Source organism: Cyprinodon tularosa, unplaced genomic scaffold (genome assembly GCF_016077235.1).
Source record: "Cyprinodon tularosa strain WSP-4 unplaced genomic scaffold, ASM1607723v1 ctg73, whole genome shotgun sequence".
Taxonomy (NCBI): domain Eukaryota; kingdom Metazoa; phylum Chordata; class Actinopteri; order Cyprinodontiformes; family Cyprinodontidae; genus Cyprinodon; species Cyprinodon tularosa.
The window spans coordinates 537,660-554,503 of record NW_024039485.1 but is presented as its reverse complement, the minus strand read 5'-3'; the positions used below and the strand labels follow the sequence as shown (position 1 = coordinate 554,503).

Sequence of the window (16,844 nt, the reverse complement as noted above, 5' to 3'; positions counted from 1 at the left end):
GAGGAATGACATGAACAAAAAAATCATAAGTGGATGCCGCTTATTTATCTTCATCTGTTGTTTAACAATTTCTTAAAAAATATTAAACCTCAAAAACAAAATTAAATGACACCCTCTGGTAATCCCTGTGTGTGTCTCTATATATACACATCTACATACTTAGACATATATACAAATACACACATACACAGAGATAGATAGATAGATAGATAGATGATAGATAGATAGATAGATAGATAGATAGATAGATAGATAGATAGATAGATAGATAGATAGATGTTTTTAAGAAAAGTCTTTCTTCATTAAAGGCGAGATTTGTGCTGTACAGACTGTTTGTTGTCCTATGGACAGAGTCTCCCACCTCAGTTGTAGATCTCTGCAGGTCATCCACACTGATCATGGGGCTCTTGGCTGCATCTCTGATCAGTCTTCTCCTTGTTTGTGCTGAAGTTTAGAAGGACGGCTGGGTCTTTGCAGATTTGAGTCCCTCTGATACTTCTTCCATTTCAATATTATCCCTTACACCAGGGGTGCCTTACACAGTGCTCCTTGGGATGTTTAAAGGTTGATAAATCTTTTTGTATCCAAATCGGGCTTTAAACTTCTCCACAACAGTATCTGGCAACTGCCTGGTGTGTTCCTTGTTCATAATTCTCTCTGCGCTTTAAACAGACCTTTGAGACTATCACAGAGCATGAGCATTTATATGGCGATGTGATTACTCACAGGTGGATTCTTTTTATCATCATCAGTCATTTAGGTCAACATTGAATCATTCAGAGATCCTCATTGAACTTCTGGAGAGAGTTTACTGCAGTGAAAGTAAAAGTTCCGATTAATTTTGCACGTTCCACTCTTCAGTTTTTTTATTTTCAAAACAATTTAAACTATCCAATAAGTTTCATTCCATTTTATGATTGTGCCCCACTTGTTGCTTCTTCAAAAAAAAAAATACAATTTTATATATTTATGTCTGAAGCCTGAGATGTGGCAAAAGTTTGAAAAGTTAAATGGTGCAAATACTTTCACAATAGTGCCAGGACCACTTCTCTATTCATGAAAAAAATTGTATTCTTTTAGCAGTTTTTATTATTTTATTCTACCTGTACTACACCTTTATAACTAGAATGTGATTAAGGGTTGGTATAAATTAACCACATCTGGTTCCTGGGTAGAAGGAATTCAAGACTCAAATGTGTTTTTGAGGCAGTTTGTTTTGTCTTGCAAATACATTTCTTCTGTCCTTGAGTATAAAAGACATGTACGAACTGTAGAACTGCAGAGGAGCTCGCACCCTAGATGCTCTGTATGACAGTCTTTGTTGTCATCAAATACTTCATCACATCCAACAGAGTAGAACTTGGATAATCTTATTTTTAAACCTCATAAAATGCTTTAAGTAAAACAGAAAAGTAAGTGTAAAGTAGAAGGGACCAAAAACTTAAAATGTTGATGAATGCAGTCACTAAAACCCTTGGAATTTAAAGGTCCAGGAATTGTATTTCCCACACAATAGGAATCTTGGGTAATTCATCAGGGCGCTTTCCTATTCCTCTAAAAGGGCTGCAACAAGAAGAGAAACTGTACTACACCTTCAGTCCATCAAGTAGCAGTGATAAGAGCACATAACTGGTTCTTCCATTACCTCCAGTGCTGTCCAACCATAAGTAAATCCCTCAGCTTAAAAAGTTGATTTGATATTTCATTTTTTAACAAACTTACATCTGTCTGGAGTTGAGTTTTAGCTGTATGATTCATTTATGATTCACTAACCACTAAAAACTAATATACAGTTATTTTTTAAATTATAACATCCAGGTGAACCTCAGATATCCTCATCAAACTAATAAATTCAAAATGTAATTTATTAAGGTCCACATAAGCATTGATTCATATCAAGTAGAAGCTCTAGATGGTGGTCTCGATGATGGAAGGATCCTACAAGCCAACAGAGAGCATCCAACTCCTGATGTCTCTTGCATCGCTGTCAGCATAGAGTCGTGCAAAAAAAAAAAAAACGTGTATTTATACATATATATAAATGGTTGTAATCTAACTTAGATTTACATTATAAACCAGTTTAAGGAGAATGTATATTTCTTGTTTCTCCAAGTGAACGTCATGGAGCTCCATCAGATCATTACTCCAAATATTTTCCTTAATTGTGGAAAAAAACGGTTTTGAATCAATACCTACACATTTACCTGCACATTTAAAAGTCACTACACAATTGTAGTATTCAGGTATATTCCAATGCTTAAAAACATCTCAGAACATATTTTGTGACAAGTATAAGGTGTAAAAAACAACATTACTCTCACCCTCATCGGTTACCCCAGCCCCTGGTTGAACAAATAATAATAGCAAACAAAAAGTTATAAACACTTTAAGCATGTTATTGTGCTGATAAATTACCTTTACATAATATCCTGGGTTTTTTTTAAACTATGAATTGCTCACAGCTGCAAAGACTTTATTGTTACAGCATAAACTTCAGGCATTTCTTATTCCTACTGTCTTTTCATATTGTTGTCAAAAACACAACAGTGACACCTGCTGGAGAGATCAGATTTTACCTTTGAGTTTGCCTTCTTTTACATGTAGTGACTATAACATCACTTGAAACAGATTGCAGAGTAATACTATTTGTACTGTAGATTAATTTTTAATTACTCAAACTGACCAGATATCTTGTTTTATTTTGAAGACCTTGGCTAATGTCAGTCAAAAAGAAAATATTTGTTTTCCTCACATTACCAACAATGATAAAGACACAAAGCATTAAACAATAAATAAATGAGAGTAGCCCTTAGAAAAGATAATTTCAATTAAATGTATATCTCCAAAACATTTAGTTAGAGGAGAAAAAAATGTAACACTATTCAATATCCTGTTTAGCCTGTCACTAAACATTGCAGTTCTAGCATCTTGTGGTAGGATTCCTTGTCTGTAACAGGGAAAGGAAGTCTAATGGCTCATGGGAAGTCAGATACAGCTAAATACAGGGCAGTCCTGGAAGAAAGGCTGTAAGTGGCTGCGAAAGGAAACATTGGTGGAGGTTTAGCCTCAAGCAGAACAACAACCATAAACACTGTCATATTTTGTGAAACTGGAAGTGAACTAAACTGAAGACAGAGATTTTGGAGCAGTATAGTTAATAGGAATAGGTTTAAAAAAAAAAAATACAAAAACTTACAGGCAATAGGAGAACTGAGAACAGAGCATAAAGCATGGCCGGGCCAGCCCACCCTGACAGAAGTGTTAAAATGGAGAAGGGTGGTTACACCATCCTTTTACTTTTTTAATTTGTCAAAAGTACCCTGTCTGAACTGTTCAAGTTCCTGCAACTTTTTTTTTTGTATTTATGAAACTGAATTGCACACAGCACCTAACTGTGTAATTACATCACCATTTCCTTTCATACAACATTGCGTCTATGAATAAAGAGTATGCTTTACTACATAGGTTCAGTTTGCAAACTGTCATTTATTTAAAGGTTGTAGGTTTTTTCTTGTAAAATGATCTAGTGTTAGAAAAATATTTTAGATGATGCCATATTATTTTAAACAAAAGTATACAAACAGCTTAATGATGAAAAAAAACACATCAGTAAAGCAGTTTGCTGGAAATATGCCGATGCGTTTATTACAATAAAGACCTCTTTGAGATTATATTTATAATCACTTTATTTAGATATCCAAAACTGATGTGTCGTAAAAAAAAACCCTCAATGTTTGCAAATATAGAAGTCTTACTTTTTTGTTGTCATAGTATCTAATAGTTTATTTACGTTCAAGTTTAAGGACAAATAAAGGATTATTGCATTTTATTATGTTTTACTCTGTAACAGAGAGTCCATCAGAAGCTCTTTAATATTCCCTCTAATGGTAAAACCAGGGATGATCAATGTTTATAGATTTTTATGAGACATTTTAGTTGCGTTTAATGTATTTAGTTTTTTGTTTCTTCTTTTGTTTCTTCCTTAAAGCACTTCAATTTTTCCTGTGTTTGAATGACACCTATGGATGAACTTGGTTTGCATTGCCTTTAAAATAGAACTTAAAAACCCTTGAACAGCAGTCTGCTTATTTTTCTTCTTCAACATCATAAGTGAGATGGTTCTCAGATTGGCTCTGTTTAGTACTGTGTTAACATAAGTAATGCTACAGTTGCAACTCATATCTAAGCACTGAACGATTCCACAGACATGGCTTTGAAGCCTCTATTTTTTAAATAACCTACCTGCAATATCTTCTGCAGGACCACCAGAGGCGTAGCCAGAACATTTTTATAAGGGTGGCCAGGCAATAACCAATGTACACTGAAGGGTGGCCGAAAGCGGATCGGCGCCAGAACCTCAGGGTAAATCTATACTGATCCAACAGGAAAATGAACCACAACAAACATATTTTCCAAATAAAGACAAACTATACTTTCCTACAGCCTTTTCTAAAAAATATACGCATTTATTTAATTATCCATTTAAATAAAAGGTATAGTGGATAAAGTTCTTTCAGGTTTGAGTTCTGGGTCGAACATCTTTTCCATTGTCATTACTTACCTACTTTTATCAATAATCATTCTGTATAAAATTTATATTTACAAGGACTAATATCTACAAAAATTGTTTATTTACGAATTTTTTATTAGAATAGTTATTTATCTATGATTTAACTGAAGACTGACTTTCTCTTTACCCCATATAACACAAAATCTAGTTCTGAAAAGAGCATGAATTCTGTACTTCTCATCTTTCATGTTAGTATATTGATGTGTATAATTAACCACAGTGTTTTTGTGGTCAAGTCATTGATAATATATGAAAAATTAAAATGTTTTGAATGTTGAGAGTATTACTGTAGTATCACTTGAGAATATTACTGCTGCCACTGTCAGTATTATGAGGAAAAAAATGGTAGGGGGGCCACAGGGGTGGCCAATGATTGGGTGGCCCGCCCTCTAGCTACGCCCCTGAGGACCACTCCATTTCCCAGGCAACAGGATCAAAAAATAAAATACTCAATACTGCAATACTACAGGTTCCCAGAACCACACATAAAAGCAGAGGAGACTTAAAATTTGCTCGTCCTGCATCTAATATGTGGAACAGCTTACCCCTCAATAAAAGATCTACTAAAAGTTTGGATCGTTTTAAATCACTCTTGAAAGCCCACTTACATCCCCTGTCATTTAAATAAGACCGGACTATGTGAAATACCTGTCCTAGTGTTTTTATATGGTGTTTTATTTAATTTGGTTTATTCTAATATGCTTAATCATTTGATGATTTTACCATTATGTGAGGTGTGTAGCCTAAGTGAACATTTTCTGCCAAATAAGGAGTCTTCTATGCGATTTTAGGCACCAATATCATTTTTAACATACATACTTTTTTTGTTGGAGCCAGAAGCAGCATGCCATAATCATTTAAGTAAATTCTTGTAATATGTCACTCGTTTTCATTTAAATCTGTTTAAATTCAGTTTCCTTTTTTGAGCAAAATTTCTGAAATAAACGTCTCTGCAGTGCTCCAATTTACATTAATGCAGGCTTGGGCAGTTCTAGACAGGGGCCAACGGGGGCCAGTGCCCCTGTAGCTCATGTCATGGCCACTGCACTAAAGACATATTATCCAAAGAAATACTAATGATGATATTACCGATACTGTTATGTTACTATAGGTCCTTTGGATCTATTTTTTTCTTTACAAATTCTGTTTTACTAATTAAAAAAAGATGATAGCTTCAGTGGTATTGAGATAGGATCCCAGTATTTATCTGCTAAATGTTTTTTTTTTCAAAACAATTTTTTTTAAAGCACACATTTTTACAGCTGAATTTATTAGTTTTTCTGGAGTTCCAATTCAAATTTGATAGAAAACGGCCATTTTAATTTAAATTAGGTCAAAATATGTAAAATTACTAAATTCTGAATGTATGTTGACTTAAAAAGACAAAGAGTTTTAATTAAACCTAATTAATTAGAAATTTCACTTAATGCACCTATCTTAATGTATTTGAATCCCTTGCCCTGTTTTTTATTTAACACTTTTCTGTGCTCCCATGAAAACACGCTGGCCCCCTCCTGGCCCCCTAGTACATTTGGTCTAGAACCGCCACTGAATGCAGGTGTTTTTAGGTGCTCAAGGTACTCAAAGGACATTTTTGGTCCCCCTTTTTGTGCACTTCTCATATTGTAAACTAGATGTCGCAGTTGCATATGTAACATGAGCTGATGCGGGTTCTCCGGCTGAGGTCCGACTCTTAAATCCCTCTGGCGGAGTTTATGCATCGCTCTCGCAGAGCAGGCACAAAGTGCAGCAGTTCCCACCGCAGTCTGCCTCAGCACCTCAGCAGCCCGCAATGCCCTTGGATACTGCAGCTCTTTCCGTCTCCGCAGTGCTCTGACTAGCCCGGGCTATCAGCGACTTCTACCGGACCTATCGTGCTGGAGCCCCATCAGCTCTGAGAGAAACTCATGGGAAAGGTCCGGGGATAACAGGGTGCGGGTGATCGCCACTGCAGAGGACCTGCCGGTGGTTCGCAGACCAGCAGGAGGAGGAGGAGGAGGAGGAGGAGGGGGTGGGCTGCCTTGTGTCAGAGGCTTCAGCGTCGCATCCACTATTTTGATCACTTCATATCACCTTGAATGGATACATCATGGCTACGTTTACATGCAGGGTGCAGTTCTTAGATGACACCGACCCGTTTAACAGCACTAATTTTCCAGAGCCCACCAGGCCGCCTCTGTACACCTTTAGGGAAGATATTCCTCTGATCAATCAGATAGCTGGAGTCCACAGGCTGCTCAAAGCCCCACACAAGGTATTTGCACAAGATTTATTGCTTGTGTTGTTATTTTTCAATAAGATACATCTTAACACTTTGACTTAAATTAATAATTACCTTGCGTGTATTGATGAGAGTTACTTGGTAACCAAGCCAAGCTGATGGATCATTGAGCAAGTGACCTGGAGCAGAAATGCTGATGAACCCAAACAGTGGTTCCCTTGGTTACTCTCAGTGATATGAGACTGAAGGCCTCTTACTTTTACATACTGTTTATTTGAAACACAGAAAAAAAATAAGTTTTAAGATCTATAAATCTTTTGTAGACTTGTAAGAATCTTAAGTTAAAAAAAAGCAGACTTATTTTTTGCATGCATTTGTGTTCCTTTCCCCAATTTAGTAAAATATTTAACCCCCTCATGCTGCACTGACAACAAGATGTATATTGGTATCTCTAAAACCTTTTACATGAAGTATTGGAATTGTATGAACACAAATTTTCAAGTCTTTCCACGAATGGATTTGCTTTTGGACTTGATTGCAGCTCTGGCTGTATATGATTATAACAAAATTTATGCGCAGAGAGGATTTTTTCTGATAAAATCACTTAAATTAATTCTAAAGGCAATGTTTGTGTTAGATTTCATTTAGTGTCACAGTGTTAACAGCAGAAATCAAGCTCATTTTGTAAACATTACAAACATAACATGGCAAAATGTTGCATTTTAGTAGAGTATTTTAATGCAAGAGGTATTTTTACCTTCTAGAAATAGTTCTTTTGGTCCTCATAAACAAAAAATGTTTGCTGAAGCAGAGACGCTGTACTGAAAATGCAAAACTGCATACATTCGACCTAGCAGGTCCTCTTATATGGACTGGTACTAAAGGCTCAGCTGAGCAGAATCAAGAGTCAGGTCAAATTGACAAGCATTGTTGTGTAGAACATACAGCTTTTTTCCAATTAACAGATCTTAAACATGAAGGAAATCACAAAGGTGAAGCTTAATGCATTGTTTATGTTTAGCCAAAATTGTATTTTCTCTTCTTTCTAATAAAATGAAACCCAGTTTTAAACAGTTTAAAGTCACATAAATATTAGTTTTTGAACAGTGCAATGGTCCTGATGAAGAACCAAGAGAGAGAGTTGATTTTTCCCCCCTCTGTCTTTTCAATGCGTTTCTTCAGAAATGTTTGTTTTGGCGTTCTGGTTAGACCATGTGGATTCAGGCACCCTTTAAAAGAAACAGCAGTTACTGACCTTCTACAGTCATATAAAACACAGAGGCAATACCAAATGTACTTTAGTGGGCATGAGTGTTCATCTGATATGGAAGCCATGAACATCAATATCCAAAGAAAGTCTGTTATTGTCCTGTCAGGTTAGTGTTATTGAAGATTGTTTTCATTGAGGTGGAAGGAAGTTTTAGAGAGGTTTTAGATTACCACCAACTTTCCTCACATTCAGATGGCGAATTGCTCTGACTGATTTGATGGAGATGCTTTGTGTTAGATGTTAGTATTAAGAAGAAATATAGTACTAAAAGTCTACTTGTTGATTTATAACCTGTGGTATTAGTGATTAAGTGTAACATCATTTGTCATCCGTCAGCAAAATAACGGTTATCACATTTAAGCAAGGTGTTCTATAATTCACAGTCTTTAAAGAATGACCCTGTAAATTTATTGAACAACCCTGCAGCCTCTGAGCTCAGAGGTCAATCTGATGTAAATAGTGTGCTGCTCACACATGGTGTCCAGGGATCCAGACAGCTTACATGTGCTCTTTCTGAGCTGTCACTGTCGGTTTCTAAAGCTGAAGTTTGGAGATCAGTGCTGCACATTAGAAAACAACATTATTTTACCTGTAAAGTATCTAAAGTACGGTGAGCAATACTTTTCCCAGCCTCTAGCATCTGCAGTGTTTAGCAAAATGATCTCTGTTACAGCACAATATCAAACACCAATCTATTTTAATTTGATATTTTGCAACAGACACATATATACATAATGATTATATTTGAGATGTGGAAAGATAATGATAAATGCACATTTAGGCTTAAAAAATATAGCCTTCATATAGATTCAGTTGCATTCTTGTAAAACCCAAAGCAACACATCACCCTCAGAAGATCCACAGCTCTGGTGGGAGAATCCGTCTTGGGACCACTACCTTCACAAATGGGAGGGTGGCAAGAAAGTTAGTACTTAAAGACAATCCCAAGTATTCATGTTTTCCACAAGTTTGTATGTGATACAGGAAGGTGGTTTGGTCAGATAAACCAGTAGGTATCATTGTAGACTATGTTTTAGACAATAGAATGTATGTTACCCTGAAATTACCATTCCCACATGTTAATGACAGCATCACCAACACACATGGGACAGTTGGTGAGGTAGAATTTATTAAAATCCTATAAGAAAATATGTCAGTGGCTGGAAGAGTCTTAAAGGCAGGACAGATGATTCTGTCATGGAAGATATCTCCAATGGCTGTTTGTGTATTTTTGAATCATGCGCATGCGTCAGTGCTCCCTCCTTCGCAAAAGTTCTCTAAGCTGGAATTGCCTCCGCCGGTAATTTTGTATTTCACCAAGAGAGGCAGCAAAGTGCCAAGATGCAACTAGTCAGCATGAAATCTCCATAACCTAAAGAGGTCTCTGCCAGGGTTATTACTACAAGTTATATTTACAACTTGTTAGTGTGTTTTAACTATTTCTGCTGCAACTTTTACAGAACTTACTAAAGTATTAAACTTTATTTACTTGTCCTGTTTGTCTTTTGTCTTTGCAAACAAAACATCCGTTTTCAGACCCTTTTGCTCCTTCAGGGCACGCCATCTCTGAAACACCTAAACACACACTTTGCCGGCACCTTTCTCTCCTACTTTCTCTCCTCTTTTCATCTACATCGAAAAAAGGCTTTCATTTACGGTTATTTTTGTCAGGATTCTTTTCGGCCGTCGATGCTCTAGTTTAGACAAAAGAGTGAACAAATAGCTAAAAAAAAAAAAAAAAAGCAGCAGCAGCAAACAAGTGTAGGAGTACTTTCTTCGTGCACCGGCATAATGGCGAACCGCTAGCCAAACAGCATATGAGTTACCCTCGGAGCCTACGTAAATAACATCATGGCGGCGCATACGCAAAATGTTTGATTGACATACAAGTAGCCAATCAACTTTTGACAGCAGGCAAATTAGATTGGCAAATTTTTTGTAGGCCCCACCACAGCATATATGAGTATATGGATTTTAGTTTTTTGTTGTTGTGTTTTTTTTTTTTTCCCCTCCAGGAAGCTTTCTCAATTCAAATGTCTGGATCCGCAGTGAGTTTGATACTTTATATAGACAAGGCCTTGTATTGATTGGAAACATGCAAATTGAAACTTTTTAGATGAATCTGACCTTTAATTTCTGGGAAAATTCCCCTTTCTTAACTTTAAGCCCTAAATGGGGGGTTAACGTACCAGAAGGCCATGGATCCAGTGAATTTATTTAGATCAGCGTTTTCCTAATGCCGCTTGTCAGGGCCCACTCTCTATGACATGCTGAGAAAGTAATATAGTCATTTTAAACAGGTTTACTGTGGTAGAGAAACATCTGAAACACGAAGGGCTGTGGGCCCTGACAACCAAGGTTGTCTGTCAGATAAAAATGTATCATGCATCCTTAAATCTGTTCTCTGTCATACTGCTTGTGGTCTGCTGGTGTCACATTCCAGTTCTGGACTGTGACTTTACCAATTTAAACTTCAGAGGCAATTGTTGTTCTGCATTTTCTTCTGGTCCCGTAATGAGAAACTATGTAAAATGAGATGTTATGTAAAGTACAGGTTCCTCCTTTGAATTGCCATTCTCATTGTCATGCAGAGCTGAGGTTTTTCTCTTGTCTGCATTTTGAAGAGTTTTCACAGTAGAAGGCCACTTTCAAAAGAATGCATTGTCCAACATTGTTGCCTGACAGGAATTTAAGATTACTGTTGTGGTTTCTCATTCATGCATCAGGTGTACTTCAGTGTCACATACCTTCACAGAGAGACCCCAAATAAATTTATTAAAGGATTTATAATAGACACCATTAAATATTATCTGGTTTTAAAGGAAGTTTTGGATTTTGGACAATGCACAGGGTAGCCACTGCAGAGACAGTACAAGGAATGGTTATGAAAGTGAGCTTTTACTGCCTAGTAGATGCTCTCTGCTTCTAGATGCCTCTCCTTCTTTGAATAAAATACTGGATTGTGATCGTAGCTTTAGATTGGAAATTGCATGGTGTTTATTTTTAGTCATTTTCCCCTGCACTGCCTTCCTGGTCAGTTGACCACAGCATGGTTGTTGAAGGGAGAGGCCAGACCTCAGTGCGAGCCGAGCTCTTGTGGTTACTTCTCTGGACTTGGCCATCACAGTGCTACTGTGGGTTCACGTCCTGGGCAGGAGACAGCTAAACAAATCTCTACTTCTGATAATGATTGGCCTGCATTCCTTCCATTTCTTGGATTAAGGACAATTAAGTGCATCACCCTGGCCTTTGCAATATTAGCTGTGATCCAGGCTGAATATAAAATGAGGAAATAGAAGGGAAGTCAAGAGTGGGGATGAACATGTGGATACACAGAGAAATAGAAAGCATAGAGCTTGTTTCTTTGCTCTCAGTCAATCTGCTAATCATTCACTGGTTCCACAGTTGGCTACTTATTGGTTACAGTTCTGCAGGATTGGCCCGATGTTCAGTCTGCTCAATCTAATGCCGAGCCAAATGGGAAAGGAAACACACATTTTGATCTTGTTTTCTGTTTGGTTTGTTAAGTTCTTGGAGTGAACTGCATGGGTATAGGAGATATATATTATGAACAGTAAATTATTCAATTTTCATCCTACACGAGATTATGGGAGTTCATATCTTATTTTATATTATCATATTTAAACTCAGATCAGAAATAAAAATGTTGTTTTAACTGATATTATAGTGGTTTCTTTAATATGTTTTGTAGACATTGATGTCTCCTGAAATTGCTTAGGGTCTTGGACTGAGTTGATGACTCTCTGTTGTTGTACAGTATGACAGTCTGATCAAGGGGATCAAATTCTTCTTATTCATCTGGATAGGTTCTATTGGAACAATCATCTTCCTGTTATCCAGAAATCTACAATTATCTCTTGTCCATCTCTGGTATACCCCATGATAACAGAATCATCTGAGTATGTCTGCCGATGTCCTGTAATTAAAGTGTGATGCAATGTGAGTGAGTAAAATGTAATGGTTAGATACAGACCCCTGTTGTGCTCCTAAGTTGTTTACTACCTGGTGAGACATATCAACCTTCAGTCTCTTATATTGTCATTGGCCTTTTAGGTAAAACCAGCTGACCTCCATCTGAGTCTTATGGAGTTTCTGACAGAGTAAATCACACTAAACTGTATTAAATGCACTGGAGAAAACAAAGAATGTGTTCCTCGCAGTGCTGACTGATATGTCCAAATTATAGTGGGTTTGTTAAAATAGTATTATGGCATCTTCAACTTCAATTCTGTGGTTTTAAGCAAACTGAAGGATTTCCTGATAGCTACTTGTTTGTTTACTCAGGTGAGCTGGCAGGAATCTTTTTTTAGGAGCTTATTGATTTGTGATGTGGGGCAATAGGAAAAGGCTGGATAGCATTATGGCATAAGGTCTTGCATAATACTTGGACATTCACTTTGGTTAGGCCTTATTCTGTTACAGTCTTTCCAGCTTCGCTTTTTTGACTTTAGGGCTGGTTATACTCCCGCAGCAGTTTGTCGCAGTGAGCTTGTCACAGGTATGATGCAGATATTTGTGATTTATGGCCAATTTTGAAGCGTGGTCTGTGCTATGTAATTCCACCGCACAACACAAGAGGGACAATCACCAACTAGCTGCGGGTTGAGATACGGCCGAGGCGGTGAGGTAGTGGGGGCAAGTTTGTCAGACAACGGAGGGACATGAGGGCGAAAAAAAGCGGGGATCCAGGTGGAAAAAGGGTCTGAGCATTCTCGCGCACCTCGCTCTTCTAGCTAGTCCAACTTCATTAGTTGTTTTCCGTAATGGTGGTCACACAAACTAAACAAGCCGGTAAGGTACCAAACAGGAAATACACATGAGTAGAGCGGATATAGATTTGACAATTCAGAGGGCTCCTGTCTGCGGCACTGTCTGCAGTCACCTACAATTTGAGAGAGGTGCAGCAGAGTGTCTGCGGAGGGGGCAGGGATGTCTATGCGTTCACCGCGACACCTACGCAGATGACCTAGTTTCCAAGAATAAATTAGCCTTTATACTTAGACAACTTTTATTGTCAGTATATAAAAATGAAATTTTGTTTTGTACAGCTTTTAGAACATTTCCATTCCATAAAGTGCAGCTGTGATCAAATGTAAACAGTGTGGGAGAAAGACATGGTGCAAAAACGCATTGATATGGAAGATCACAGCATTAATATAAATGGTGCAAATATGCAGTACTTTTGGTCTGGTGTTAGATTTAGAGTTTTTTCAAAAGTTCAGCAGTCTGATGGCAGTGGGGAAGAAGCTGTTGCAGAATCTGCTGGACCCTGCATTGAAAGTTGCACAGTCTCTTCCCACAGGGCAACAGGGAGAACAGTCCATGGTTGGGGTGTGAGGGGTCATTGATGATGTTACAGGCTCGATACACGCAGCGCTGGGATGAAATTTCTTTAATGGAGGGAAGAGGAGCCCTGATGATCCTCTCTGCTGTTCTTACTACTGTTCTCACATTCTTACAGTTTGAGGCGCTGCAGCCTCCACACCACACAGTGAGACAGTTGGTCAGAACGCTCTCTATCATGCTTCTGTGGAAGCTTGTGAGGATGGGTGAGGCAGGTGGGCTCCGTGCAACACTACTTCTACCATTCTTAACAATGGGCATTGGGTAAAACGATAGCTAAAGTATGAATCTATTACAACGTACAGTAGGTGTCCCTAAAAGGTCAAATGTACATGTTTTCAAATAACATTTGGCCAGTCCTATAGGATAGAGTAGCTCTCTATTTTATCCTCATTTTCAGCACCCTTACAGTTTTTGTTTCTAAAGGCTATTTTTTTGCTTTCATTGGACCAAAGGAACATCCAGTTAAAAGGCCCTGTGTTGTTTAGCAAAGATGTGTGTTTTGGCCAAAAATGCAACTCTCCCTTCCCTTTTGTGTAGCTCCAAGCCCAATTAGAGCATATTACTGTCACCTAAAGGGGTAGAGTGAAAAAGTTAGTGTCTTGCTTTTGTTAAATGTAACAAGACCGGAAACTGAGTGCTTCTGCAAGTTGGAAATTCCAAATTCTTAGAATGCAAATGTAATGAATTTTCAAGTCATAGTGTTTATCACATTCAACATATTTGATCTTTTGATGACAGAGTTGTTTTTTTTCTAGTATGTCTAAACCAGCTGAAACATGGTTATCATCGTATGGTTGCAATGGTAACCCTAAGATGCTGCTGTTTGCTTACTTGTACTTGTTATGCTTAATGTTTATTTTTCTATTTCTGCTCCCCATTGCTGTCTTCCTTACTGTGTGCATTGGATAGAAAATTATACATTCCTGTTTGCTCTTGATCTAGCTTTTTTATAACTTAACTGGAGCGGAAAGTAGAGGTATAGGTACGTAATATTTCTTCATGACTTTTCAGCACTATACATTTTGCTTTACCAGCATCCCTGTCTAACTCATTTTGAAAACTGGCTTAGAAAATGTGAGCTTCATGTCTCGTTATATCTATACATCATTAAGACTTAGACTCTATATACAAATTGGTCAATAATCCAACTGAGAGAAAAAAAAATGTTAATGAAAAATTAGGAAACTGCAATCATTGAAGCATTACTTTTAAAAGTATTTTCACATGTTTACCTGCTGACTCAGTGAGAGGATGGGACGGCAGCTCTGAATCTGAGAAAATAATTGGAGGGGGGATTGAGAGTTATCCAACCTGACCACATGTTTTGTCTCAGTTCCCAAATTTGACAGTCTTTGACTGCAGTAATGCAAACAGACTGGTTGAACACTTCAAAGCCACGATGTCTCCCCCTGATTTTCTCCATCGTTTTATAATAAAGTTACACTCATGTGTGGGGGAGAGGAAGGAAGAAAGTGGTATTGCTTTGGTCTGGGAGTAAACATTTACACATGTTGCTCATTATAAATAAAGATGTTGTGGGTTGCCTCAAAATCTCACCTCCTTTGTGTTTCATCAAGTAAAAAGAACAGATATACCCTTGGCATCTTCTATTTGAGACACCATGCATATAAGGGGCCGGAGCATTGCAAGTATCTGCTCCTGAAATCAAGTGTTTGGACTTTTTTAAATGGCCTTTGTTTTCTTGTCTTCTGCTTAGCTGCTGGATCCTGGATAATGCAGAGCTGACAGCCTTTAAATATAAATAGGTGAACATCACTAATTTGGAGGTCTGTCATCAAAAGTTCAAATATGTTGAATGTGATAAACACTATTCCTCTTCTCCTTGAACAAAGTTAGGGTGATGAGAACAATTTCATTTTATTTATATATATATATATATATATATATATATATATATATATATAAGGGAGGGCGGGTTTGAACAGAGAGATAAAAGGGGAAAGACATCCGAGAAAATCTGACTCCTCACTGACTTTACTCTGTTTTTCAGTGTAAAGCTCTGACATCAGCTGATTAAAGCACAGCCTTTCCAAGTCTTACTGTAACTACAGTGTTATTATAGTATACTCTGTCAGTCGAGCTTCTCTATCAGAATAACTTGTTTTATTATATGATAAATATATACATTTACATTGGTCAAATCGAACCTGTATGTGTGTGTGTTTTTCCACATCCAGGCTGATGACTGTGCCCTACAGCTCTCCCATAATGGAAGCTATTTGGATTTGGAGTCCACTCTGGCAGAGCAGAAGGACGAAATGGAGGGATTTCAGGAGGATGGAGGGTAAGATAGCAATTGCATCCTTCTCTGTCTGTTGCTTAACTTTTTCCTTGGCTGTTGCCAAACCTTAAAAAAACATCAGTGCTGTAAACAGCACACTGAATAGAAAAAGGCCATCTACTGTTGGCTTAAAGTTGCGCTCTAAATTATACTTGAATCTAAAATAAAAGAAAGTCGTTCGGATACTCCTCGCACTTCAAAGGTGTAGGACAGATGCCAGAGAAGGCTGAAAATATAAGAGTAACTGGCCACAACAAACAGGTTGATACAGTAATATACATTACATGCTGGACTCTGATTTTCCTGGAATCAATTGTTCATGCTTTAAATTAGCTTTCAAGTCAGAAAAAAATATATAAATAACAATGATTCAAATGTAACCTACTTAAAATTTCTGATTACAGTAATCTGGCTTTATAATCTTACCAAATACCTCCCTGCTTTTACAGGCAACTGTAATCAATGCAATATAATTACTGCTTAGTAGTGAGACAGCACAATTTAGGTTTGATAAGAAGGATCTGATATAGCTGGTTAAAGAAATATAAATTGATATACCGTATTTTCACGACCATAAGGCGCACCGGACTAAAAGGCGCACTCTCAGTTATGTGTCCCATTTCTGTATTTAACACACACATAAGGCGCACCGGACTATAGGGCGCGTTTTTTATATACAGGTACATGTCCTCTACTACCTTTAAATACCTCTACTGCGTATTTAAAAATACAGCGGGGGCAAAACTGAGTATGACTGTGCTTTATTCATGTATTTATTACAAAGTATTAATCAAACCTGGCAGCTGGCCGTGAGACAGACACATCGCAGATGACACAGCGCTGTGGTCACTCCTAAATTAACTTAAAATCCTGAAACCTGCTGACGGAATATGTTCGCTTTTATTACCGGTATCCTGGTGCCTGCAGCTAAAATTATTTAGATGAAAAACACCTGCCAGCAGCCGCGGTGAACGAAAGGATTTCTCCTGTCGGCGCACCGCTGGTATGTGGGGGTCTGAGCGCCTCCGACAGAAATAGATAATCTGGATGAACTGACTGCAATTATTAAGTTTTCAGGTGGTCTTTCTCACTTAAAAACATATTAAAACTACTT

The 16,844-nt window shown here is 37.6% G+C and overlaps 1 protein-coding gene across 1 annotated transcript in view; it reads left to right on the top strand.

Moving 5' to 3' along the window:
* The first annotated feature begins 6,276 nt into the window (after positions 1-6,276).
* The window catches only part of fhod3b (formin homology 2 domain containing 3b), a 134,663-nt gene continuing 124,095 nt past the window's right edge, over positions 6,277-16,844 (top strand). Inside the window, 2 exon segments of the mRNA XM_038269560.1 lie at positions 6,277-6,824; positions 15,627-15,733. Of these exon segments, the coding sequence (XP_038125488.1) occupies positions 6,660-6,824; positions 15,627-15,733 (272 nt within the window). The 5' untranslated portion in view covers positions 6,277-6,659.